The following is a 27935-nucleotide window of genomic DNA, read 5'->3' as shown; positions in this document are numbered from 1 at the left end:
TAAATGATTACATTTCATAAAATAAAAATTGTTTCTTTATCTCTCTTTGTTTATTTCTTGTTTTTAAAGTACCTAGAAAAAAGATATCCCCATTGTACCCCATTCTTCCCTACTCCTTTGTTCATTACATTCTAAAGATGACACGACTAATAAGAAAATGACAAAGAGCTCAAATAACAAAATAGCTTGTATCTCTGAAGATATTAGTCTTAGGACCCATATTAATTAGACCTTTTCTTCTTGTTTTGACCAATACTACCTCTTATCAAAATATGTAACCCTTTTTTTTCAACACCCTGTATGTGGTATGTATATTCATTCGAAATGATAGGAGGAATATACATAAAATATACCTCTTGTACATTCTATGAATGTTCAACTAATGCAGGTATCTAGATATGCAAAATACTGCTGTTACTATAGTGTTTTTCTATTAGGGAATTGTGGGTGTCCAATCCATTATAAAAAAAATCATTATTTCATATCTAGTAAAATTATAGCTATAGCCATAGCCATTTATTATCCCTACATGTAATTTTCCGGCTATTGAATTATTGAATGAAGAAATAAATAATGATAAAAAATATATTTTTAAATATAATATACATATACCTTTTATTAATAGTAATAATTTTTATTATGAGTTCATCAAACTGGTCGATCTGTTCGTTTGTAAGCTGGAACCCAGAAAGCATTTTGACATCCAATGTATATACATTGCATATACATCAGTGTTGAGATATGTGCGAATGCAATGCGCTGTACATGCAATGTACATCCATGCAATATACATGTGTATATTTGCCGAACATTCTATGTACATGTATATGTGAGTATATTAAAGAAAACATGATTACTGAACAATTTTATTATTGAGTGATGTGCAATTCCGTAACCATTACTGTTGACCACCAGCATTAAAATAATATGTAAATAATATGTAGCCTAACAGTAGGGTAGATAAAACATGTATAAATAGTTAGCTCAGCGTTAGCGTGCTAGGCTAGTAATCCGAAATCTTAGATTCGAATCCCACAAAGCGTTTCCAAAAATTGTAACATAGTATGGATTTTTCTTAATTAGAATTAAGGAGATAGAGTGTGTGTATGTGTGTGAAATTATGAATATATATTAAATTATAAAAAAATTATTAAAAAAAACTCTCTAGTTGAAAATTTTTATTTTTTTTTTCAATAAAATCTTGTATCAAAACCATTACTGGTTTTTATCGTAATGATTGTGGAAATACAGTACTGATTCAATACTGGATTAGTAAGTACCTAACAGTCAATCAGTTGAACTATAAATTATTGTACAATAAATATATACATATATATACTTCTCTGTATATTCACATACACATGTACATAGAATGTTCGGCAAATATACACATGTATATTGCATGGATATAAATTGCATCTACAGCGCATTGCATTTGCACATACCTACGATATCCAATGTATGTCGTTGATATATCACTGCATGTTCATAGGATATGTCATATACACTGATGTATATGCAATGTATATACATTGGATGTCAAAATGCTATCTGGGTAACAATGCAGTTAATTCCTTTTACGCGTTAAGATATTTATTTCTTTTTATTAGTACGTAAAATTAACAGATGACAAATCAGATAAGGATTTTAAATAAAGCCTTTAAATTCTTTCTCGATTATCTGTTTCAAATAATGCCAATCATATTTTCTACTTCGTTTAATAGTGTCTACATATATTGAACATGTCTAGAGATATTTTAAAAAATTATTGCACATTTCGCAACAGATACAGGAAACAAATCATGTTGTAGAAAATCGTTTCCCAAATTGTAATTTGATTATTTCAATATGTACTTCTTAAGAGAAGTCTAAATATATTACTCGTATAATTTTATTTCTTTACTGCTCTACAGACATTATAATTCTGATTAAATAAACTTAATTTTAAAAAGGCTTTAGTTTAATGTGCTAAAATGATTAGAAATCACCTATACTATATAATAACCAATTCTATGTACAAATGTCTTCTGCATTCTTAACAATATTAAAAAGTTTACTTACCAGCGCATCAGCGGTAGTGTTTAAGGCTACCTTTAAATAAATTTCTTCATCCTCTAGTAGAGATTCTAGTGGTAGAATTTCGATCCGTCCGAATATCTTGCGTGTCTCGCGGTCGATCGTGTATGTAAGGTATTCCGGGCACAAAGTTGTACCATGTACCATGGTACAAAGTAAGTGCGGCAGCAATACGAGTAAGATAAAAATCTTAGCCATCTTGTGAGATTCTGTTACAAAACTAACAAAAATATATACTTTCTAAGTCTTGATTTAGAAAACTTAATTATACCGAGTTCGTAATTTTTCAAGCGTTGTAACATTAAGTAATTTAACAGATGTTGGAATGTTGCCGATATGAGCCGAGTCTCTGTTGGTACTCACAGATCTATTTATATCGACCTACGTTTAATACGTCATGAAGAGGTTAGATGAGATAATTTCGCTTTTGTGACTTTATTCACATTTCAGTTGGTACGAACATTTATGTTTTAATGATTATTACAATATTTCATATCAATCCGCGTTCGGAAAATTGTGCAGCCTAATTAAATGTAATCTTTTAAAATAATTAATCGGTGCAGCTTTAATGACCTTGCTAAACTATCAGTTTCGTGAAACAATTATTTTTCCCTACGATATTGTTCGGAGAAAGTATATTACTACGCAGATACACCTTGAGATTCGACGAAGTAGCGGGTGCTTTAAATCATATTAGAAAACAGAGAGTTTGTGACGTTAGTGATGAGCGATATGGTATACAGAAACGGATGTGCATAGCGGATGCGTATTATGAGTGCACCCAATTAAGCAAACCAAACTGAAAAATTTAACGACTCACGTGTTTAGGAGGAATCACTTTAATCGTTCATTTCTCCAGTCGATTACATTTAAAAAGAACACTATCCCGTATAGGAAACAGACACCTGCCCGTGAATCAGATTTTGCATTCTACGAGCATACATTTATCTTGCGCTGTGATTATTCACTAATTGCGAAACCGGTTGTGGCGAGTATAATTGCCGTTTTATCTAACGATCTACAAACTCCGATGAGATACAACGCGCTTTTAACGTATAACCGCTTTGCTTTCTGCTTTATTATTTCACTTTGTCGCATCTTTTTACTGTCATAATAATATTTTTATGTTTTATTTTTTTATTATCTTTCACCTTCCACTTTGTTTAAGTACCATACTGCATTTTCTTATCAATAATTAGAATACGCTTCAAGCTGCGCGTTATATTTCAATATTTTCTCTTTTACAACTTATTTATTTATATGCTTTCGTACTTATTTCTTTCTGGTACACTTTCTTCAAACACTTTCTTGCGAGATATTCGAAAGAACTCTTCTTAACGTGTCAAAGTAAAATTCAAAATACTGCGGCGATTGGTTTCAGAATGCTAATTCTCGGACCGATGTTACTACACCTTCAACGTATCTTCGTAAGACTAACCAGTTCTTTTGAAACGCTTCGAAACATGTTTATAGTGTTCGTGGTGTGTTGACCCGTTTGACTGGTGCAGTAGTGGGGACTTTACCGAGAGTAAAGTGATGATAAGTCGATTGACGTCACTTAGGGCTGGTTTTTCCAACCTCTTGGTAACCTAACTAACAGTTAAATTATACGTTTATCTTTGTCTAATTTAAAAGAAAAGCAAAGAAATAAGATTTAACTATTAGTTAACCTATTACGAGGTTGGAACAACCGGCCATTGGTCTACAAAGGAGCACAAAAATTATTCCACATGAATGCAATGAGGATAGTATAATGGACAAGTATGTTTCAAAACATCCTTTCCTCTTTGATGAATTTGTAGAAAAGAAATTGGAGAATTGTGGCGGACGCACGTCCGATGAGACAAGCTTGCCAAAAGTACAACTGCTAGAGAAGCCAAAGATATATTAGCGATTGTTTTTTCAATTACATGAATACCCATTAAATTTTCTAATGCTCGCCAAATCTCACACAAATATTACCTACACTGAGAAGAAAAAAGTTGAATTAAGAAATATTCTAAAAAATTATAAATAAAAAAATTCTCAAGAATTGTAAGATAAAACTATGTATTGCAAATAACAATAATATCAAATGTTGTTCCATAATTTATTTAATATACTGGTATGAATTGATTTCACATTCAGAAACGGTATGATTGCGAACGAGGACAATATTGAACCGTGATCCTATCAAGAAACGATCATAAAGTACGAATTCAATTTTTTCTCTCACTCTTCCTTATCGCATTACCTAGTTAACCTAGTAATTCTGCGTTTTAAGACCAGCAAACAATCGAAATCTAGTTTACGCAGTTTAGAATAACTATACCAAAATTTATACAGTATTATTAAGCTGTGGATAAATAGTTCTGACCAATACTTAACATATTTATTATTTACATACGTTATTTACATTTTTAATTGTTTTGTTTCACTTATTCACATAAATATTTCTTTTTATTTTTGAAAAAATGTTGAATGTTTGTATATCAGTAAGCATATTGTAACATACGTCTATCAAAATTTATCCTTCGCTATTAATAAGTTCACTATGGCAGATACACGCATGTTACTCATGTTTTCTGTTTTAGTGTCAAGGTAGACATATTACGGCAAGAATCGACGTATATAATCAAAAGTGAAACTCGTAAATGTGTAGTCTTCATGCGTAGCTATGTACAGTGGCTTCGAATAAACTTTACATTAAGAAAACTTATCGGCTAGCACGTATTGTAGTTTTTGGAGAGAGACCAGCGTTACGTTGAAATCTCTTGATGAATCCAGGATTTGTATTGGGCTAAATTAACGTAGACGATGTATATTTTTTATCGCAGATCAAAGTGACATTTGCAGAATACGGAGTCAGGGAAAGAATGCCGCGCAATTGATAACGACCCGTGTTACTGTCCAGAAGCTGTCCAGAAGCACTGGCCCGCTCTCGCTGTCACCGTGGCAAGGACTGACTTCTAGCGAACCGGCGCAAAAAGTGCGCGGCGAGGTGATATCGTCGAACGAACGATTGCTTCGAAGACAGGTCTCCTGTAATTTACGCAACAATGATTAATCGGATCATCTACACAATTTTATACAATAGTGTGGAATACATAACGTTTTTTATATGTCGTTGGAATCTTGCTATTGTGCAGAATTGCGTTGTTCAAGGCTGATCACCAACATTCAAGTACGCATCTTTATCGTGTGATCAAAAACAATTGGAACGTTGGTCAGTTTAACTCGGGGCCTACAATGACTTTGACAAGCCCAGTTTGACATAAAAATAGACAATGATAATAATTTTGTAATAGTAACTAAATGTGACTGTACAAACGTAACGAAATTAAATGGAGTATCACGCGCTTTATTTTTAGAAGATCGTTTACGATTGCAATTTAATTCGTATGTCGAACAATCAGCGAAACTTGGAAAACCGGTTCTCGCGAAGGTGCTTACCTGATTCACTATTGTTACTCTAGTCATCCGTTGTTCGTGAACATAAAAACGACCCAACGCGTCTTCGCCCCATCCTACGATATATCCTGTTCTATTGACGACGTCATCAAGACTGAACGAACCGGACCATAGACAAATAGGTTTGATTATAGGGCTAAACTCGATGGGCTGCTTGAGGATTAAAATTGCTATGTCGGAGTCGGCGTTGCTCTCAGATGTACATTCAGGATGAATATTGTAGCTCATGATCTCCGAATTGCCAATTCAGTCTCTGCGATATTGGCGCAAGTCAATTTGTTCCATAAGTACCTCCAACACGTCGGGCTTTAGGAAACGTTTATTGTCCAACAGACAATGCGCCGCTATAACGAGAAAATATATGTATGTATAAATTACATTTTCTTATAATCTGCACTTTCTATTCGGATGTATCCTATAAATCCTTCCGTATTACATTATATGTGTAATGTTCTTTTAGTTAGTTTAAATACCTTATTAATATTACGGAAAGTAATTATTTATGCGTATAAAATATTTTAAATAAATACTTATGATAACGCAGCCCTCTTTACTCTAAATTATGTCAAGTTGTCTTGGATGTATAAAGATAATTGCGAGGACATATGCTTATTCAGTAATTATACTAGATACTTTATTTCTCTTGCATGTTCCCTGATTATTCAGGTGAATTTTTAGTATCTAGAAAAATGTATGGAATTCTATTTGATTACGCAGATAAGAATAAGAATCTCACTATTGAGATTCAAGAAAGCAGATGTAGGACAAGAAGTTCACATGGCTCGACATAAAGAGCAATAATAATTATTCATTATAGTTGCGTATTTCTTTGGAAACATAGAGCGCAATTACCCACGGCCATTGTCCTAGTAGTGTGTTCTCACCGCTAGGGCGAAGATTGTTTGTGTTATCGGTGTAGTAGTTGGTGATACCATATTCATCGTTGTTCGGAAAAATCGGATTGTGAATACGGATTGTGAATCTGGTCATATTTTGATGCCATGGCTGAAAATTCTGCGATGTGGCTCTTCGTTTTTTTTCTTAAACTGAGAAAGGAAATTTTATTTTCTTTCGAGAAAAGAAATTATTTCAAAACACAATAAAAGCTTATAATATTTTTTAATAATAAAGTTTAACTTATATGTATATAAAGAAAATAGAGACTAAGCGTGCCTGGAACATCTTTTCCTCTTGACCGGTTTCGAAGAAAAAAAAATGGGGAATCCACAGACGCACATTCGATGAGTCAGTCAGCTCGTTAACTTTTCAACTTGACCGAGAACCCGAAGACTTTCCACTGCACGCTAATCTTACTTTTTCTGTTTTGTTATGCTTACTTTCGGTTCAAATCTTTCATTACATAACATTTTAACAACTTCTCAAATCGCCGTAAGAGGAAACTTTTTCTATAACTTTATTTAATTGCAATTCTAGTTGAATCGCATTCAATCAGAAAAAAACAGACAAAAATTTTCAGAAATTATAAGATAAAACTGTGTATTACAAATAGTAAAAGTGGGAACGACACTAACTACGAATGTAAGTAACATTAAAATTAGATCTTATCACAAAAGCACTGTTCAAACACTGTGTGATTTCAGTCCTTCTGCCTCTCAGATTGCCTTACCTTATTACGATGTACAACATGCCTTTAAAAAAGTAACAAGACTCGAGTATTTAAAATAATAATAATATTTATTTAATGCATATATATATACCTTAAAATATTATTTCAGACTATCTAAAAATATTGAATGTATGTATCGGTATATTGTTCATAGTTTTATTTCTAATTACTAATAAAACTGCTATAGCAGATAGTTATAGTGTGGTTTATGTTACTGATAGATTATTAATACATCAGTAACATATCCTAATGTTAAAATAAATGCATTACAACAAGAGAATTGACAGTAAATGTTCAAAAGTAAAATTCGTATCTGTTTAATTCTCGTGCTGTACATAATTGTTCATAAATGATACGAATTGGGATAAACTTTACACCAAAAGATTTCTTTACTAGCATGTATTGCATTTTGAGACGAGAGACCAGTTACATCGAAATCTGTTGTTGAATCCAGGGTATGTATTTGGCTGTATCTTCGTAGACGATAAATGTTTTTTGATCGCAAAGCAAACTGATATCATTATTAGGAAATATAGTTCGCGAAATGATACCGCGCAACTGATAACGACCTGTGAGATTGTTCAGAAGCACAAACCCGCTCCCGCTGTCACCGTGGCAAGGACCGGCTTCTAGCGAGGTGGCGCAAAAGCTACGATTCGAAAGGAGCCGAATGAACAAATGATCGCTCCGGAGACAGGTCTCCTGTAATTTGAGCAACAATGTTGGCTCATCATCATTTACACAATTTGATCTACAACGATAGCGAAATACATCAATGTTTTTCATATGTATTATAGTTAGGATCTCGCATTGTGAGCAATTGTGTTGCAGCAAGATCGGTCGCGAAATTTCAAGAGTGCATTTTTACTACATGATTAACTATCGTGCTTATCGATTCAAATGGCGTATTCGTCAATTTACAAGTCCATTTGTCATGGATATATGCAATGATAATAATTTCATAATAGCATGAACTCTAATTTACCGTGTAAACGTATTAAAATTAAATGGAATATCATTGCTAACAATGTTTAAGTATTTCTCTGTCGTGACATATTCGGACATACGTCGGTATTGTTGTCATCAAGGTGCCACACATTTGCAACGTTTTGTTTTAAATTAAAAGGATCGCCCGATTGCGATTGTGAATTCGTATGTTCATCGAACAATGAACATCGGGAAATCAGAAAATCCAGTAAAGGTGCTTACCTGATTCACTATTGTCACTCTCGCCATGTGTTGTTCCCCGACAGCACGACCACGCAACGAATCTGGGCCCCAGCCCACGACGTATCCTGTGCTATTGACGGCATCACCAAGAGTTATTGAACTGGACCATAGACAAATAGGCTTAATGAAAGGGTTAAACTCGACGGGTTTCTTCAAGATCAAAATAGCCAAATCGGCGTCGACACCAGTCGGTAGATAGTCAGGATGGATAACATATCTCGCGATCTCCGGATTGGAAATTCCATTTCGGCGAAACCGGCGCAAGTCAGTGTGCCCTACGATTACCTCCAACATGTTAGGGGGTAAGCTACGTTGAGAGTCTTTCATCACACAATGCCCAGCTATAAGAAGAAAATATTGTATATGTATGTACATTTTAATAATCCGTACATTCTATCTAGAAATATCCTGCACACCCTTCCGTATTATTTAATATATCTGATATTGTAATTAAATGTCTTATATTAATTAGTATAACAGAAAATAATTATATATGTAAAATATTTATAATCAATATTTATAGTGACGCAGCGTTTTGAACTTTCTATAAAATTTTCAAGACATCTTGGATGTGTTAATGCTAATCTCGAGAATGGTGATTAAGTAATTATTTTCAGATACTTTATTACTACCACACATATTCCCTAATTATATTCGGGTGAATTGTGATAAATGTCTGCGAGAATTAACAGAATTCTATTTTATTACGCAGATAAAATTAAGAATCTTACTTTAAAGGCAACAGAACGAGAAGTTCACATAGCTCGATATTCGAGAAGCACAATTTTTACTAATTCTTTTCGATTAGCATAATACCTGTTATTACGTGTCTGTTTGTCAAGATGGTACCACCACATTTATAATTATATATTGCCCTGAAACTATCTTCTCTGTTTTCCACGAAGATTGCAACCACCCACGGCCATTGTCCTGGTAATGCGATATCACCGTTGGGGAGAAGATTGTTTGTGCTATCGGAGTAGTAGCTGGTAATACCGCATTCGTCGTTGTTATTGAAAATCGGATTGTTTATACGGTAGCTGGTCACATTTCGATGCCATGGCTGAAAATTCTGTGATGCTTGTTCTTCGTTTGGCGAGTACATAATATGCCCTAACTCGATATCAGCTCTGATATTTCCATTTAACACTGCCAAAAGACAAAATGTAACATATATCTCTTAAGTCGCATTTTCTTTTAGATGAGAAAAGTTTGAAAATATATAATATGTATGATAAGAGGAAACTTTTAATTGTTTTAATGAGAGCCTTATTTAGTGAGTTTTGTCTTCCTATTTATCTCTGCTATATTAATTGAAAATTACGCACAATGTTTTGCGAGTGAAAACTTCATGGGACTCATTATCAAAGGAACTAATAACTTGCTTCTATTTTCCGCGAATATATGTGATGCCCCTATATTCTATTTTAAGTAAATGCATTACTTACCTTCAGGCTCTACACAATATTGTTGGTTGTTAAACCATATTGAGGATAATGTTGGAAAATTTTCGCTCGAAGGAAAATGAACATGATACAACAAATGTCTGCTTTGTTGAACAGCTTGAATGGATTCTTTTATCGGTCGTGCCAATTCTAATCGAAAGGTTTCGTTCTGGAACACAATTGTTATTGTATTTTAAAAAGGATTTTGTAACGTGCTAAAATTATTAGATATCGCCGGAATTAATAGCCATAAACTTATATGTATAAATTTTTGTATCCTGCTTTCTTAATTAACATAAAAAAAACTTACCAGCAAGTCTGTGGTAGCATTTAAGGCTACTCTTAAATAAAATTCACCATTTTTTGGCGGAGATAGGATTTCGATCCGTCCTAATATCTTGTATGTCTTAGGATGGATCGTGTATGTGAAATATTCCGAGCACGAAATTCTACCATGTACCATGGTAATCGTTAGGTATGGCAGCATCACGATGAAAATAAATATCTTAGCCATCGTGTAAAGTTCTGTTAAAAAACTGGTAAAATCCAAATTTTCTAAATTATATAATTTTAGAATACACTTATTATTACACACTGTATTTGTTATTTGCTGGATAATCTTCGAGGGGATCAAACGCTTCACCTATGATCTTGAACCCACGTTTCATATGTCACAAGTAGATTAGATAAAATAATGTCGCTTTTGTAACGTTATTCACTTTCTAATTAGTATGAACATTAACGAACATTACAATATTTCAGATTAATCTGCACTCGAACGGTTGATGAGCTTAAATAAACCCAATCTTTTAAAAGAATTTTTAAAAACAATTCAAATTTAATAACTTCTCTAAGCAAGCAACTTCATCTATAAATGAACTGTTCATCCTCAATCATTTGTGAAAAAAAATATCATTATACAGGGTGTCATTGAATATTGGGGACTGTTTTAGTGTGCAGGTAGAGCGGACTAGACCGAATCGAAAAGTCCTGTACCATTTTGCAATTTTCGCAATAGATAACGAGTAATGAATTATTCAAAATTGTCGTCTTAGCCCGGCCCACCTCCCAATTCGAGCTTTCGAACATTTCGAACTTTCCGTGCGCCTGGTAATATCAATCGCCGGGCGGTCACATCTCGCCACGCGCTCGAATTGGGAGGTGGGCCGGGCTAAGACGACAATTTTGAATAATTAATTACTCGTTATCTATTGCGAAAATTGCAAAATGGTACAGGACTTTTCGACTCGGTCTAGTCCGCTCTACCTGCACACCAAAAAAGTCCCCAATATTCAATGACATCCTGTATATGTAGATGTTGAGATATAAACGAAAAAATACTTCATATTACTAAACAGAGTATGGGACATTGTAGTAACGCCAGATATTGCATATAGAGTCAATAGCGAATGTATATTACGCAATATGTGCCGGCGATAAAATAACAAATGTAAAAATTTTAAGACCTGTCTTTTGGAAAAATCACTTTAATTCTTTTACTGTCATAATAATAACAGAATTATTATTTATCTTTTGCTATTTTAAAATACCAGACTGCATTTTCTTATCAATAGTTATAATGTATTTCAAGCGTTCCGAGTTATACTTTGATATCTTGTCTTTGATGCCTTACTTATTTGTTATGTTTTCATACTTATTATTTTCTATTACACTTTTTTTAGACACTCTTGTAATTCTAAAATATTCTTCTTAATGTTTCGACGTGAACTTCAATGCTGCGGCGACTAGTTTCACGTACTTATTCGGAATACTAAATCTCGGATCCACTCTGCTACACCTTCACTGTATGTTTATAAGACTAACCAGTTTTCTGTCGGAACCGTTTAAAACATATCTATAGTTTTCATGTTGTAGTCGCATTTGACTGGTGCGGTAGTGGGATATCGAAAGTTAAGTAATGATGAGTCAATCACGTCATTTAGTTTATAAGGCAGCACACAAGTCGTACGTAAATGCAATAAGGGAAATAGAGGATAAGCACGCTTGGTACATCTTTTCCTCGTGTTAGATGATTTTATAAGAAAAATGCGGGGAAATCTGTGGACGCATGTCCGATGAGACTAGTTCGCAACAACGCAACTTATTGACGAAGACTTATTAGCGTATTTCTTCAATAACATGATATCCACTAAGTATTTTCCAATGCTTGCTAAGTCTCACATACTGTTTTATTAGGCTTACACTCGATTCGAATGTTTTGTTTTCACATGTAAACAACTTCTCTAATGGCCATAAGTGGAAACTTTTTTCATTTAATTTAATTGCAATTCTAGTCGAATTGCATTCAGTAAGAAAAAGACGGGTAATAAAATTCTCAGGGACTATAAGATAGGACCATGTATTGCAAATAATAATAATAATAATAATAACAGATGTAATTCCATAACCTATTTAACATACGTGTATGAATTGATTTCGCATTCAGGAACGGTTGCGAACGTGAACAATGTTAAGCGTGATCCTATCAGAAAACATTTTTATAATGTGTGATTTCAGTTATTTCTCTCACTTTTCCTCATCATATTATCAAGTTCAACTTATCTAAGAAAATGTGAGGTAACGCGCGTATTTATTAAAAAACAATATTTATTAATACATGTATTGTAAAATATCTGTTCCGTCAAATTGTGGAACTGTGTTTTAAGACCAACAAGCAATCGGCGCGTAGTTTACTGAGTTTGAAATAACTAAATTAAAATTCACATAGTATTATTTGGCTTTGAAGAAACAGATCTGACCATTAATTATTATTATTAGCAAATTTGTAGTTATTTTTTCAGTTCTGTTTCACTTATTAATACATATGTATATGTATTGTTTCGATTTTCGAAAAATGTTAGAGGTGTATACTGTTAAGCATATGGTAACACGTATTATGATTTACTCTTCATTAATATAAGTTTACTTTACTAGATAGTTACACGTCCCTGCATATTACTCAGGTATTCCATTTCAGTGTCAAGATAGACATATTACAAGAGGAATCGGCATAAAAATTCAAAAGTAAAACTCGTAAATATGTTCAGCTTTTATGCGTAGCTGTGTAATAAACCTTACAGAAATGTAAGCGAAATAATTTCTAGTAAATTACTGTACATGAGTAATTTTTAATTGTTCAATTATTGAACTAATTATTCAGTATAATTATTCAGTTTTTTGTTCCCAGTATACATATGTATAGGTACGATTCTGTAAGGGAACCTCCATGAAAAAATATACATGTAAAAATATATTTAAAGTATATGTAATATATTACATACATTTTAAAATATATATGTTATATAAATTGCATATATACATATTTGTATATATATTCTTGAGTACAGTAGAAATATACCTTCTTTACTTATATTCGTCATATATTTTAAACGGCCAAAATGATTTAATTTTATATATGCAGGCATATATTTCATATACATTCTAATACATCTATTTTATATATTAGATGATGTGTTAAAAATATATTTGGCACATTTTATGTAAATATACAGTATTTTCTTATATTTCTTCTATATCATAGGCGGCAAATATGATTTAATTAGTTATATGTATTCTTATATTTTATATATACATTTATATATATTAACGTGTAAGTATTGATATATTATATAATATATTTTAGGATATATACTTTTTCATGGAGGAAGTACCGCAACTTCGAATATATTGTACATAAAAAATCTTAGAGACACATCTTGGGGACGTATATTGCATTATGCGGCAAGATAACGTTACATCAAAATTTGTTGTTGAATCCAGGGTATGTATTTGGCCACATCAATATAGACGATGTAATTTGATGTAATTCGATTACTCAAATCTTCAAAGTGTCGTGATACGATGCCACGCAACTCATAACGGCCCGTGATATTGTTTAGAAGGACCAGACCGTTCCCACTGTAATTCTCTAAGTGACCGGCTTTGGCCAGCAAAGCAGCACAGAAGGTGCGATTCGATGTGATAGGGACGTATCTAGCATCAGTCAAGAGACAGGTATCCTGCAATTTGCGCAATTCACTCGATGCTTGCAATGACTCGGACAAATCCATTTGTCATGAATATATGAAATAAAGAATTATTTTATGTTAATGGCAATTAACTATAATAGCTCACCTGATTCACTATCTTCGTCTTCATCATCCGTTGTTCATAGATTTCAATACGATTCACCTCGTTTTGGTCCCATCCTGTGAAATACCCTATTTTATTAGCGACTTTTCTAAGATCGCTCGAACTGGACCACAGACAAAGAGGATTGATGGCGGGATTATACGTTATGGGCTTCCTGAGGGTCAAAATCGCCAGATCGGAGTCGGCGTTGAAAGAGTCCCTATAATCGGGATGAATCTTGTAGCTCTTGACTTCCGGATTGATAGTTGTGTCTTCGTGAAGCCGGTGCACCATTAATTGTCCTACGATCACCTCCAACAAATGAAGTGGTACATTACCGTTGGTACCAAAGTCCTTCAGACAATGCGCCACTATAAGAAGAAAACATATACATATGTATATGTATAAATTGTATTTTCTAACGATCTCTACTTTCTATCTGGAGACATCGTGTGATCCCTTCGCGTATTATATCATAGGTATGTGATACTCTCCAATAAAACTAGGTATCTTAATTTAGTAATGACAGAAAATAATTATACATGTATAAAACAATAATAATCAGTATTTACAATACCATAACTCAGAACTACCTATAAATATTGCGAGACATTCTGAATATATTAAAGTTTATTTCGAAGAGACTATTTCAGTAATTATGTATTCCCTGATTATATTTATGAATCGTGAATATCTATTGAAAATTAAGAAATCTCCTATTCCATTACTTAATTGAAATAGATAAAAATAGAAATCATACTATAGATACACGAAAGCAGATGTGAAACGAGAAGTTTACATGTTTTGGTGTACGGACAGTATTAATAATAATAATACTATTTCGATTAGCATACCTGTTATTATATGTCTGTTTGTCAAAAGAGAACCAGCGCATCGATATCCATATATTGCAATACCGTTGATTGTGGTTGTAGAAGAGAAGATTGCAACCACCCATGGCGAACGGACTGATGATGTGTTCTCAGCTTTTAAGAACAGTTTATCAATGTCGTAGTTAGTAATACCACACATGGAGCTGCTATCGTAAGTCGGATCGTCTATGAGGTAGGTGCTCGAATTTCGATACCACCATTGTAATTTCTGCGATAATTCATTGTCTGGCGGATACACAATATGCCCCAACTCGAGATTAGCTGTGATATTTCCATTTGAGGCTGAGACAAAGATAGATAATTATGTATATGATATAAAAAGGAAATTTTGATTGATTTAATGAGAGTTTAATGACTATGGCAATTATTTAGCATAACGGACCACCCTCTCCAATCTCGATGACCCTGACATACCTTGACGTATTTCGAAGAGATCTACAACTTTTGTTTAAAACTTTGTTCAACATTTTTAATGTTTGGTGTGATAAATGTTAAAAGCCATATTCTATTCTTTAAACATTCTTTGTTTACAACTTTTTAACATATGTTGTCAAGGTCATCGAGATTGGAGGGTGATCCGTTATACTAAATAATTACCCCATTTATTTATCTATATCCGCTATGATAGGTTTAAAAAGATATGAATAGAACTTAATTTAATGTAACTTGAAAGAATCAATGAGCGTGATTCTCGTTTGTATTTCCTCGAATATATGTAACACGTATATTGTATTTTAGGCGAATGCGGTACTCACCTCCTGGGCCAAGGCAATATAGATGATCGTTGAACCATACCGCGGATAATGTCGGCAACATGATGTTGGAAGGAAAATTAACCTGATACAGCAAAGGTTCGCCATGTTCAACAGCTATAATAGTCTCTGTTATCGGTCGTAGCAATTCCAATCGTGTCAATTCCGAGCTTCTATTCTAAAACACAACGATAATTAAGCTATTTCTAAAGTGCACAGATAACTAAGCACTCTCGATTATAAAATTAACAAGTAAAGTAAGATATGGGCTTTGAGAGTATAATGCGTTTAACAATGCGTTAGTTAATGTTATAGTAATCATTAATTAATAAGGTGCATAATTAGATATTTCGGTTCTATAATATTTTGAGACAACATCAGCGGTAATAGTACAATCGTTTTACGTGTTGCGCTATTTATTTCTATTATTTATTAATAAATAAAATTAACAGATTACAAATCACATAAAAATTAAAAATAGAGCTTTTAAATTATTTTTTGATTATCTCTTTCGAATTACAAGAATTATATTTTCCACTTTGTCTTATTAATATCTATAGATATTATACATTAAAAATATTCCAGTGTCCTACAATTCTCGATAATATTAAAATATACCAACCGTTAGCGGATCAGCGATAGTTTTTAAGGCTAGTTTTAAATGAAATTCATCAGTTCTTTGCGGAGATAGGATTTCGATTCGTCCAAATATCTTGCGTGTCTCAGGATCGATCGTGTATGTGAAATATTCCGAACACGAAGTTGTACCATGTACCATGGTACAAAGTAGGTGTGGCAGTAACACGAATAAGATAAATGTCTTAGCCATTTTGTAAGGCTGTATTACAAAACTAACGTAGATTTATGTTTTCTAAATCTTAATCTAAAAAACTTAATTTGTACGAATTCTTCTTACAATTAGTATCTGATACGACTTCAAGAAATAATTGCCATTAATAACAGCGATCAACATTAGCTTCATTAACTTTTTCTATTCACAGAAAAGCTTATCGATTATTATGAAAATAATTAAAAAGAATTAATAATTTTGTTGCAAAGAAAATTTAAAAATACTACAAATCTACCGTGATAATACAGTTATATGATTCATATGTGTGTACATATATGATTCATAAGATATGTTCAAAGTTAGTATTCATTATATTCTCATGCATTAAATGTCAGTCTCTTGTTGAAGCTAATATTATTTTACATAAAATGTTTAGCAAAATTTTCTACATTACATTCACAATTTTTCAAACATTGTAACAATCAGTAATTTAAGAAATGTTGAAACGTTGATACGAATCGGCTAGTCTATCAGTACACTCGAAACTACGTCTACATCTACGTTCTTAAGACAATAACAGAGTTGAGAATATTATAATTAATACGTATTGATTAAGTTTATTTTACGTAAAGTTATTTTCTCAATATATTAGGTTAAATTATATTCAAAATTTATACTATTAAATCCGTTTGTTAAACACTGTATTTATTATTGGCTGGATAATCTTTGAGAGAAGATTAAGCGTTTTACCTATGACCTATGTTTAACACATCACAAGTAGATTAGCTGAGATAATTTCACATGTGCAACTTCATTTATTTTCCATTTGGCATTTCAAAGATTTTTTAACGAAACGGAGGATACATTATATTACTAAACAGAGTTTGGGATATTATTGTAATGCGAAATATTGCATATAAACACAATAGCGAATATGAATTATAGGGACAACATGTATCCGCGATTAAACATCAAATCTCAAAAATTTTAAAGACACGTGTTTCGGGAAAATCATTTTAATCACTCACTTCTGTAGTCGTTGACATTTAAAAACAACACTTCAGTACAGATAATAGGCACATACCTATGAATCTATTTTTCCTGGTCTAGAAACACATATACATCTTGCACGATGATTATTCAACAATTGCAAAACCGGTTGCGGTTAGTATAGTCGTCATTTTACGTAACGAACTTTACACTCTGAGTAACGAGAATCGCCAAGACTCTCGCGTACAACTATCTGTTTTTATTTGTTAGGTTTCATTTTATTACATCTTTTTGCTGTCATAATAATAGTATTCCCTTATATCTTTCGCTGTTTTAAAGTACTGTACTGCGTTTTCTTATCGATACTTTCCTACAATATACTTCAAGCACGTTTCGAGTTACACTTCAATATATTCTCTTTCACGTCTTGCTTACTTATTTAACACTTATTATATTTGTACTTATTTCTTTCTGAACCACTTTTTTTAGACACCCTTGAGAAATATTCCAAAGTATACTTCGTAATGTATACATTAAAGTTTCACTACGATACCATTAAATCTCACTACGATATATCGTATAGTGTTCCACCTATTCAGAATACAAATTCTTGGATTGACGTTGCTACGCCTTCACTGTATCGTCACAAGACTAACCAGTTCTCTATCCGAACGCTTCGAAACTTGTTTATAGTTTCGGTGTGTAGTCGCGTTTGACTGGTGCGGTAGTGGGGTATCGAGAGGCAAGCAACAATGAGTCAATCCAATGCAATGATGTCATTTAGTTTATAAGGCAGCATCCAAAACCTGAATGCAATAAGGAAAAGAAAGGATAAAATGTCTGAAACTTTCCGTATATTATATGATTTCCTCATATTGGATGATTTCGTAAAAAAAACTTCGGCGGACGCACGTCAACAATGCAATTAATCGAAGATTATTGGCGTATATTCTCATGACATGCGTATCCACTAAATATTTTCCAATGCTCGCCAAACCTCCCACAAATTTTAACTATATATTTTCTATTCTAATAAGCTTACCCTAGATTCAAACATTTCGTTCTAATATTAAAAATTCTCCACGAGAAAAATTTTATTTTATTTTCACTTGATTTTATTGGGATTTTAGTTAGATCGCACTCAATAACAAAAAAAGACCGGTAATAAGTTCTCAAAGACTATAAAATAGAACTTTGTATTGCAAATAGATAGATTTTTGTATTGCAAAAATAATAACTGTGGTTACTGAACATATTTAGCATACGTATGTTTGTTGGTACGAAGTGATTTCGCGATAGAAAACGACATGATTGCCAACGTAAGCATTAAAACGAGATCACGAAGCGCTGTTCATACACTGTGATTCCAGTTCTTCTGCCTCTCAGTTTGTCTTATTTTATTACAATGTACAACATTTAAAAAGTAACAAGACGTGCGTATTAAAAAAAAAATTTATTAATACATGTGTTTTTTACCGAGTTTCGAAAAATATTGAACGTACGTATTGGTACGCATATTGTAACATGTATCGTAATTTTATTCTTCATTATTAATAAGTCTACTTTGGCAGTTAGTTACAGCGTAGCGTATGTTACTGATGTATTCTGCCTTAATATCAAAGTTGCCGCATTACAAGAGGAGAACTAGCCGTAAACAATCGAAAGTAAAATTCATAACTGTCTTCGGTGCAATTGTCCATAAATGCTAGTTACGAATAAACTTCACATAAAAATACTTATCTACAGCACGTATTGTATTTAGCGGCGAGAGATCAGCGATACGTCGAAATCTGTTGATGAATCCAGGGTACGTATTTGGTTATATCAACGTAGACAGTGAATGCCCTATCATCGCAAAGCGAAGAGTTATCTGTAGGACGCAAAGTCGATGCAAGAAGGCCGCGTAAGTGATAACGGCCTGTGATATTATTATAGAGCACTATCCCGCTCCCTTTGTCACCGTTGCAAGGACCGACTTCTAGCCCACCGGCGCAAAAGGTGCGCTCCGAAGTGATACCAAGGTATGCTTTATTCCTCCGGAGACAGGTCTCCTGTAATTTGTGCAACAATATGGATCCATTCACGCAATGAGATTCTATTATACATCGATAGCGCGGAATACATAAACATTTTTCATACATAGTTAAACTCTTGCTACTGTGCAAAATTGTGTTATATCGGAAACGTTGTCACCGACGTACCACCAAGTACGTGGGTGTCGTGTTTTAGGAAACCTCGTTTGTGATTGAAGTTTAATTTCTATATTGAACAAAGAAAGTCGAAAAGCCGGTTCTCAGTGTGCTTACTTGGCTCACTATCTTCACTTTCACTATCCGTTGTTCCCGAACATTACGGCGACCCGACATGTCTTCTCCCCATCCCACAACGTATCCAGTCTCCTGGACGATATCGTCGAGAACGTTCGAACCGTACCATAAGCAAATAGGTTTAATTAAAGGGTTGAACTCGATGGGTTTCTTAAGAGTCAAAACAGCCACATCGAAGCTGGCGCTATTGTCCTTATACACGAAGTCGGGATGGATAACGTAGCCCGCAACCTCCGGATTGGCGATACCATCTCTGCGAATCTTGCTCAGGTCAATGTGCCCTACAATTACCTCCAATACCTTGGCTGGTATAGTCCTATTAGAGTTATACATTACACAACGCCCAGCTATAAAAAGAACATATGTATACGTATGAATTACATTTTCCAATAATCTGTACCATCTATCCGGAATTATACTTGCTAGTAATATTGATTTTTTTTTAATTAACATACCTGTTAATATGTGCTTATTTGTCAAAATAGAGCCACCACACCGAAATTCGTATACTGTCTTATACATTTGGTTTCGAATATGGTAGACTGCAACTATCCACGGCCACTGGCCCGGCGATGAAGTTTCGCCATTGGGGATCAGCCTATTTGTGTTATCGGTGTAATAGCTGGTCACACCGCATTCGATGTTACTATGATAAGTCGGATAGATTATGCGATAGTTACTCGAATTTCGATGCCACGGCTGAAAATTCTGCGATAGCGGTACTTTGTTTGGCGGATACACAATGTGCCCCAACTCGATATCAGCTATGATATTTCCACCTGATTCTGAGATGAAACGTATTATATCTCTTATAAACCTAACAATCTCTTAAAATACAAAAGAAATTTTATTTTCTTTGACAATAGAAATAATTTCCAATCTAAATGAATCATCGTGAAATCCTTTTTACATAAAGATAGGAAATAATGTGCATGATAAAAAGGAAATTTTGATTGTTTTCATGACAGTTTTATATAACTGTTTATCTCCGCTATATCATCATTCACTTAGGCAGATCCGAGTAAAAATTTATATTACGTGATTTGGTAGAATTAATAATTGTAATACGTGCTTTCCTTTCCTCGAAAATATGTATATTGCAAAATATGCAAGACTTATAATTTAACCAAATACTCACTTTCTACACAATATTGCTGATTGTTAAACCATATCGTGGATAACATCGGAAAAGTGACGTCCGAGGGAAAGTAAACATGATACAACAAAGGTTTGTCTTGTTCAATAGCTTGAACGGACTCTCTTATCGACCGTGCCAATTCCAATCGAAACAACCTTCTCTAGAACGCAACGATAATTAAGCTATTTCTAATAAGTCGATAAACAAATTGTAAATTCTCTTGATAATGAAATTAACAGGTAAAGTTAAAGACGAGTTTTAAGAGTACAATGCGGTTAACAATACATAGGTTGATGTTATAACACTTTCTCATTAATAATGTACATAGTTGTACATAGTTTCTTATTTGAAAATAATATTAAAAAATATTTAAATTTAATATTAAATTATATTAAAAGAATATTAAAAGATACTTACCAGTGAATTGGCAGTAGTCTTTAATGCTATTTTTAAATGAATTTCATCATTTCCTGGCGGAGAAAAGATTTCGATCCGTCCAAATATCTTGTATGTCTTAGGATCGATCTCGTATGTGAAGTATTCCAAACACGAAGTTGTACCGTGTACCATGGTACAAAGTAGGTGTGGCAGTAACGCGAATGTGAGAAAAATCTTATGGGCCATCTTATGAGGTTCTGTTACAAAACTAACAATTCTATTTTCTAAATTCAATAGTAGAGCCCAAAATGTTTCAAAGTCTTTGTAGCTGAGATGAATTTCTTTAATGCAAAGTTTTCCGTGATAAAATTAATTAAATTCGATTAAAGATGTGAAACACTCAATGCATTCATTACTGAACATTGTATTTACTCTTAGCTGAATAATCATTGAGGAGAGGTCAAGCATTTCACCTATGTCTACGTCACAAGGGTATCAGTGGAGATTACGTCGCTTCTGCAGATACAATAATCTTATTTCCAGATGGTAAGAACATTTTGCTAAACAGTCAAATTCGTATAGACATAACTTTTTCATGCGAAATTGTTCTGAAAAGAGATATCCTACACACAATTGCATGAAGGTTCAAACGGAGCAGCGAATAATTTAATTCTTATTACTAATAAGAAAGTCTGGGATATTAATAGCGAGCAACATAGCATATAGAACATAGGGAAATATGTATGCGAAATCTATTTGATTAGGCAGACAATGTTAAAAATAAAAAATGTTCATGTCTTGTCGAGTACTTTCTCATATTCGAAAGTATTTCTACTGGAAAAAACTCACTAAGATTCATTAAAGACATCAACTTTGGACGATAAATAGATCAAATGTTAATCAACCGCACAATAGAACCGATATATGTGGGAGAAATCATTTTAATCGCTTATTTCTTCAATCTATTACACTATTCCGTATTTAAAAACACCATTCCGTATAGATAATAGACACCTGTCCTTGGATCTACCTTTTGCATTTTACAAGCGTGTATTCATCTTGCAGTATAATTATTCAAAGAGGCAAATCCGGTTGTGGCAAATATGGTCATCGTTTTATGTAACGAGTTTTAATCTCTATGAGAATCGACGCAACGCGTATAATTGCCTGCTTTTTTGTTATTCCATTTTATTACATCTTTTACTGTTATAATATTAACATTTGTACTTATTTTTCCAAAACACTTTTTTCAGACACCTGCGAAATATTCCAAAGTATTCGTCGTGATTTTGAAGTAAAATTCAATATAGCGACGACTGGTTTCACATAATCACGTAGCTAATTCTCAGATCGACGTTGCTTCACTGTATCTGCATAATACTATCTGTCAGAAAACTTCGAATCATGTTTATAGTATTCGTGTTGTAGTCGCGGTTGATTGGTGCAGTAGTGGTGGGGTGATAACATCGTTTCATGTCATTTAGTTTGTAAAACAGTACACAAATTATCCTACGTGAACACAATGAACAAAGTAGAGAAGCGTACCTCGAACATCTTTTCCTTTTTGATTTAACAGGAAACAAAATAGGAAATTCCCCAGACCTGAGTCACTCAGCTCGTCAACATTGCAACTATTACCTAAGAAGCCAAAAGTTTATTAATGGTGTTTTTTCGAGGACACGCGTAACCACTAAATATTTTTTAACGCTTGCCACATTTAATGCAATTGTTAAATATACTTTTACTGTTCCGTTAGATTTTATTCTCGGTTCAAGTGTTTTGTTCCAACATTTAAACAATTCCTGAAATCGCTCAAAAACATTATATTTTTTTACTCGATTTAATTCTAGTAGTGGATGTAATCAGAAAAACACAAATAAAAATTTTTAGAAAACTTATAAGCTGGAACAATGTGCAATTATTACAATAGTAGCAATAATAACGACTGTAGTTCTGCAATTTCTTTATCATATGTTATATGTTTGCTGATAGAATGAATTGTGTATTTGACGATCGGATACGATATGATTCCGAAAGCAGCGTTAAACCCACCAGCGAACTGCATATAAGTACTATGCTTTTCTCTCATCTTATTACCACGTACAGTGATGGACAGAATGGTGGCAAAACTTTTTTGAGTTCAGAAACGTGCATTTAGAGTTAGGGTTGCGTTCAAAATCTTTTTCTCTGAGGAATATTTTACTTGGTGGCCATTCCGAAACCATTTTCAACGTTCCTGCCTTCCCACGCGAATTTGTGCACGCATCAACACATTTATACATTTTACGTATACATACATGGGAAATGTACATATATTTTATGTGCCTATATTCATACGTGAAGGCATCAGTGATGCATAGTGTACGAACAACAAGAATTAAGAGATAAACGAGTCATATATTTTACGAAAAGGTTTATAATTTATTAATACATGTAATTTAAAATATTTTCTCGATTTTCAAAAAGTATTGAATATGTATTATATATCGATAAACATATTGTAACATGTGTTATGATTCAAATTCTTCATTATTAAGAAGTCCAATATAACAGATAGCTATATGTGTGGCAGCTTATTTCTTCTGTTTCGTATCCAGATTGGAGACACATTACAAGAGGCATGAATAACCAAAAACACAATTCATGATTGTTTAATCCTCACGTGTAACTGTACATAAGTACTGCGTCGTCGACTAAGCATTACATAATAAAACTTATCGATTAGCATGTATTGCGACGGAAGTCGAACGTTACGTTGAAATATATCGTTGAATCCAGGGTATGTATTTGGCCACATCAACATAAACGACGTATTTTTGTGGATCGCAATACGTAGTTTCACCTACTACAGTTCGCGAAACAACGCCACGCAACTCATAACTGCCCGTGATATTATTCAAAAGTATCAGCCCGTTTCCACTGTCACCGTTACAAGGACTAAATATGTCTAAGTTACCAGCGCAAAAGGTGTTATCCGACACGAAACTAAAGAATCTAGCATCAGTCCAGAGACAGGTCTCCTGCAATTTGCCAAACTTTGTCTTTAACTCGAGGTCTGCAATGACGCTGACAAATACATTTGTCACAGATATAATAAATAGCACTTTTATAATAACAATTAACTACTTACGTGACTCACTATCGTCGCCCTCACCATCCGTTGCTCGTTGACATCACGATGATTCAATGCATCTTCACCCCATCCTACAACGTATCCCGTCCTACTAATGACGTCTTCAAGTTGAGTTAAACCGGACCATAGACAAATAGGCTTGATAAGAGGATTGAACTCGACGACATTCTTGAGGGTCAAAACCGCGAGATCGGAAGTAGCTTGTAAATAGTGCGCATAATCAGGATGAACCACGTAGCTTGCGACTTTCCGATTGGCAGATCCATTTCCGCGCAATTCGTACAAGTTAAATCGCCCCATTCTCACTTCTAACATACTGGAGTGTAGTGTAGTGTTGTCAAACAAGTTTTCTTTCATGCAGTGCCCCGCTGCAAGGAAGAGATACATATCAATTATATTTTGTAACAATCCACACTTTAATCCGGAGGCATCTCGTAAGCTTCTTTCGTATTATACACATCATATAAATATGGGATACACACGAATTAAATTAAATATCTTAATTTAGTATGACAAAAAATAATTGTGTATACATACAAGAGATTTATAATAAATATTTGCACGATATTAATACAGCGCCCAGATCATCGTTTTTATAGATAACATGAGACATTCTAAACGTACTGGAGATAATCTCGAGGAAATATTATGCTTAAAACAGAAATGACGTTCTATGCAAACATATGTTTTTGCACTGTCATCATTAACGGCTCGTCAGTATTGTTTCAAGCCTTTGAAATATTATGCTATTTATGTAATTATTCCAAACACCTTAAGATTCCTATATTATGTTTCGATGAATTGTGAATATCTATCGAAAATTAAGAAATCCGTTCTTTTCTTAATCTTAATAGAGAAAAATTAAAATTTTACTATAAATATTCCAGAAAACATATGTAGGACGAGAAGCTAACTCCCTTATAATTATTTCAATATGTGGACTATGGAAATAGTGACTTTTCTCGATTAACATACCTGTTAATACATGTCTGTCTGTTAATAGAGAACCACCACATTGAAACCGGTATTTTATCTCAAACTGTATATTTCTAGTAACGTAGATTGCAACTACCCACGGCCACTGGCCTGGTAATGAGGTCTCACCGTTGGGGATCAGTCTATTTGTGCTATCGGTGTAGTAACTGGTAACACCGCATTTGGTGTTCCTATTGTAATACGGATTGTCTATGCGGTAGCCACTCGAATTTCGATGCCACGGCTGAAAATCCTGCGGCAGTGGTTCTTTGTCCGGAGGGTACACATAATGCCCCAATTCGATATTGGATACGATATTTTCACTTGACGCTGCGATGCAACGGAACATATCTCTTAAATAGCACATTAACCTGCCAGTGAGAAATGATTCGCCGATCGACGTGGAAACGACGTCGAATCGACATCGACACCGTCGAATTGACGTCGATTCGACATCATTTCGACGTCGATCGACGAATCATTTTTCACTGGGTTAGAATTCAAAAAGAGTTTTATTTTCTTTTGTGAATAGAAATAATTTTCAAGCAAAATACGTAACAGTCAAATTCTTTGTACCTAAATATAGAAAATGATATGCATGGTAAAAAGGAATTAGCGATTGTTTTAATAAGAGTTTTACTATTCATCTCCTACTATAGTAGGTTAAAATTTACATGTAAGCAGATGCGAGTAAAATTAATTTCCTTTAATTCGAAAGAATTAATAAATGTATTTCTCGCTTCTTTTCCATCGCATAATTGTATGTAATATTTGTCATGCATTTCAATGAAATAGGGTACTCACCTCCGGCGCCGAAGCAATATTCTTGATTATTAAACCATATCGCGGATAATGTCGGAAATTTTTCAGCCAAAGGAAAATTAATATGATACAACAAAGGTCTACCTTGTTGAATAGCTCGAATGGTCTCTTTTATCGGTCGTGCTAATTCTAATCGAAATAACCCTTGCTAGAACGCAAGGATAATTTAGCTGTTTCTAATACATAGAAAAGTAACTAACGATATGTTCTCTTAATAATAAAATTAACCAGCTCAATTAAAGGTAAGCTTTGAGAGTACAATGCAATTACGTGTAAAATTATATGAGTAAATAAATTAGAGTTATATCTTCAATAATAAAGTACATAGTTGAATATTTTGCCTCTAACATCCGCGATGTGGTAACATTTAAATCCTCTGACAGTTAAGCTATTTATTTTTATTCATTAGGAAATAAAATTAAGAGATGACAAATTAGACAAGAATTACAAGTACAATTTGTACATTAATCCTGTATTATCTGTGTCAGATCACGAGTAAGCTATATATTTTACTTGGTTTAAATAATATCTAAATATATTAAAAGATTATTTCACACATATGTATACAGGGTGAGTCACAACATTTGTGGCAGAGCTCGTGAGAAGGTAGAACGGATCGAGATGAACAGAAAAGTCCTGAACCATTTGCAATTTTCGCAATAGTTAACGAGTAATTAATTATCAAAAATCGTCGTCGTTGCCGGCGAGCTTACGTCGCCGCTCCCGCGTCTCGCGTCCCCACCCCTCGCCTGGCAATATCGATCGCCGTGCGGTCACATCTCGCCACGCGCTCGAATTGGGCTGTGGGCAGGGCCAAGACGACGATTTTTGATAATTAATAACTCGGTAACTATTGCGAAAATTGCAAATGGTTCAGGACTTTTCTGTACATCTCGATCCGTTCTACCTTCTCACGAGCTCTGGCACAAATGTTGTGACTCACCCTGTATACCGAACAGAAATTATTTCGTGTAAACATTTTCTTACGTATATATACTTGTGTTGTTTTAATATGTACTTCTTTTAAGACTCAAAGTAGTTTTATTTCTTTACAGTACTAATTACAACAACTGTACGATCCTCAGTAGAAAAAACTTTGCTTTTAAAAAGATTTTATTTTAATGTGCTAAAAGTATTCAAAATTGCCTATATTCATGGCTACAAACTTATACAGATGTCTCTTTATTAATATACCTTCTTTTAATAATATTACAAATTTTAAACAGATGCTTACCAGAGAATAAGTTGTAGTGTTTAAGGCAACTTTTAAATATAACATTTCGTCATTGTCTGGTGGAGATGGGATTTCGATTCTTCCCACTATCTTGAGTGTTTCAGGATGTATTGTGTATGTGAAGTATTTCGAGCACAACATTGTGCCATGCACCATGGTACAAAGTAGTTGCGGTAGCAACGCGAATAAGATAAAAATCTTAGACATGTTATGAGTCCTCCTGTTACAAAAGTAACAAAAATGTATATAATCCAAATTGTAGTGACGGCTCTCAATCAAATAAAGGTAGGTAGGGAGAAATGGCCAATGCGAGCCTTCAGCAGGTGTCCGTGCGAAATTATCGATGTTTTTTGAAAAAACACACTTTATTAAAAGATCCAAACGTTTCGACCCGTTTTTGGGTCATCCTCAGTGAAGCTGGGATAAAAGTTATGATACAAAGTAAGATTAAGCGATGTTACAACATATTAATATGAATTTTTTACAATGTAGTGATTAATACCTGATTATAAATAATTAGACTTAATCTAATCCACTGTTCCAC

The 27935-nt window shown here is 33.7% G+C and overlaps 4 protein-coding genes and 2 long non-coding RNA genes across 35 annotated transcripts; 1 reads left to right on the top strand and 5 right to left on the bottom strand.

Moving 5' to 3' along the window:
- Positions 1-2061: 2061 nt before the first annotated feature.
- On the bottom strand, positions 2062-2979 carry LOC105557109. Its single transcript, XR_001008572.1, has 2 exons — positions 2897-2979; positions 2062-2296 (listed from the first exon to the last, which is right to left on the bottom strand). It is a non-coding gene; the product is annotated as an uncharacterized LOC105557109 (long non-coding RNA).
- Positions 2303-5414, top strand: LOC105557111. 2 transcript variants are annotated; one of them, XR_001008573.1, is made up of 2 exons: positions 2303-2529; positions 4893-5414. It is a non-coding gene; the product is annotated as an uncharacterized LOC105557111 (long non-coding RNA). The 2 variants fall into 2 exon arrangements; XR_001008574.1 differs by lacking the exon at positions 2303-2529 and adding an exon at positions 3769-3837.
- On the bottom strand, positions 4407-13273 carry LOC105557112 (serine protease 29-like). Of its 17 annotated transcripts, XR_001008579.1 has the most exons (9): positions 11185-11213; positions 10139-10364; positions 9832-9997; positions 9200-9532; positions 8363-8724; positions 6379-6572; positions 5509-5870; positions 5168-5308; positions 4407-5097 (listed from the first exon to the last, which is right to left on the bottom strand). XR_001008579.1 is itself a non-coding variant. In XM_012004269.1 (6 exons), exons 2-6 carry the CDS (start codon positions 10340-10342, stop codon positions 7580-7582), a joined length of 1341 nt encoding a protein of 446 aa, XP_011859659.1. In that variant the 5' UTR covers positions 10343-10383; positions 11185-13273; the 3' UTR covers positions 7296-7579. The 17 variants fall into 17 exon arrangements, 12 of the variants coding, with proteins under 12 accessions (XP_011859659.1, XP_011859661.1, XP_011859662.1 ...); XR_001008576.1 differs by having other exon boundaries at positions 4407-5308; XR_001008581.1 differs by lacking the exon at positions 5168-5308.
- A 146-nt stretch (positions 13274-13419) lies between these two features.
- Positions 13420-18045, bottom strand: LOC105557107 (serine protease gd-like). 5 transcript variants are annotated; one of them, XM_012004254.1, is made up of 6 exons: positions 17423-18045; positions 16227-16442; positions 15608-15782; positions 14814-15134; positions 13963-14330; positions 13420-13847 (listed from the first exon to the last, which is right to left on the bottom strand). In XM_012004254.1, exons 1-6 carry the CDS (start codon positions 17438-17440, stop codon positions 13581-13583), a joined length of 1365 nt encoding a protein of 454 aa, XP_011859644.1. In that variant the 5' UTR covers positions 17441-18045; the 3' UTR covers positions 13420-13580. The 5 variants fall into 5 exon arrangements, with proteins under 5 accessions (XP_011859644.1, XP_011859646.1, XP_011859647.1 ...); XM_012004256.1 differs by having other exon boundaries at positions 17145-18044; XM_012004257.1 differs by having other exon boundaries at positions 17479-18044.
- On the bottom strand, positions 17716-23379 carry LOC105557108 (serine protease gd-like). Of its 8 annotated transcripts, none has more exons than XM_012004263.1 (6): positions 21660-23379; positions 21267-21495; positions 20850-21009; positions 20167-20496; positions 19691-20058; positions 17716-19435 (listed from the first exon to the last, which is right to left on the bottom strand). In XM_012004263.1, exons 2-6 carry the CDS (start codon positions 21471-21473, stop codon positions 19157-19159), a joined length of 1344 nt encoding a protein of 447 aa, XP_011859653.1. In that variant the 5' UTR covers positions 21474-21495; positions 21660-23379; the 3' UTR covers positions 17716-19156. The 8 variants fall into 8 exon arrangements, with proteins under 8 accessions (XP_011859653.1, XP_011859655.1, XP_011859656.1 ...); XM_012004265.1 differs by having other exon boundaries at positions 21267-21484; XM_012004266.1 differs by having other exon boundaries at positions 21701-23379.
- Positions 23380-23854: 475 nt separating this feature from the next.
- LOC105557105 (chymotrypsin-C-like) lies at positions 23855-27641 on the bottom strand. 2 transcript variants are annotated; one of them, XM_012004252.1, is made up of 5 exons: positions 27392-27641; positions 26140-26305; positions 25336-25665; positions 24358-24728; positions 23855-24247 (listed from the first exon to the last, which is right to left on the bottom strand). In XM_012004252.1, the coding sequence occupies exons 1-5, from the start codon at positions 27596-27598 to the stop codon at positions 23978-23980; spliced, it is 1344 nt and encodes a 447-aa protein (XP_011859642.1). In that variant the 5' UTR covers positions 27599-27641; the 3' UTR covers positions 23855-23977. The 2 variants fall into 2 exon arrangements, with proteins under 2 accessions (XP_011859642.1, XP_011859643.1); XM_012004253.1 differs by having other exon boundaries at positions 25465-25665.
- Positions 27642-27935: the final 294 nt, after the last annotated feature.

This window comes from Vollenhovia emeryi, unplaced genomic scaffold (assembly GCF_000949405.1).
Source record: "Vollenhovia emeryi isolate VEMERY1.0 unplaced genomic scaffold, V.emery_V1.0 DF939612.1, whole genome shotgun sequence".
Lineage (NCBI taxonomy): Eukaryota > Metazoa > Arthropoda > Insecta > Hymenoptera > Formicidae > Vollenhovia > Vollenhovia emeryi.
Note: the sequence above shows the minus strand (reverse complement) of the source record. Positions and strands in the feature narration are given on the sequence as shown.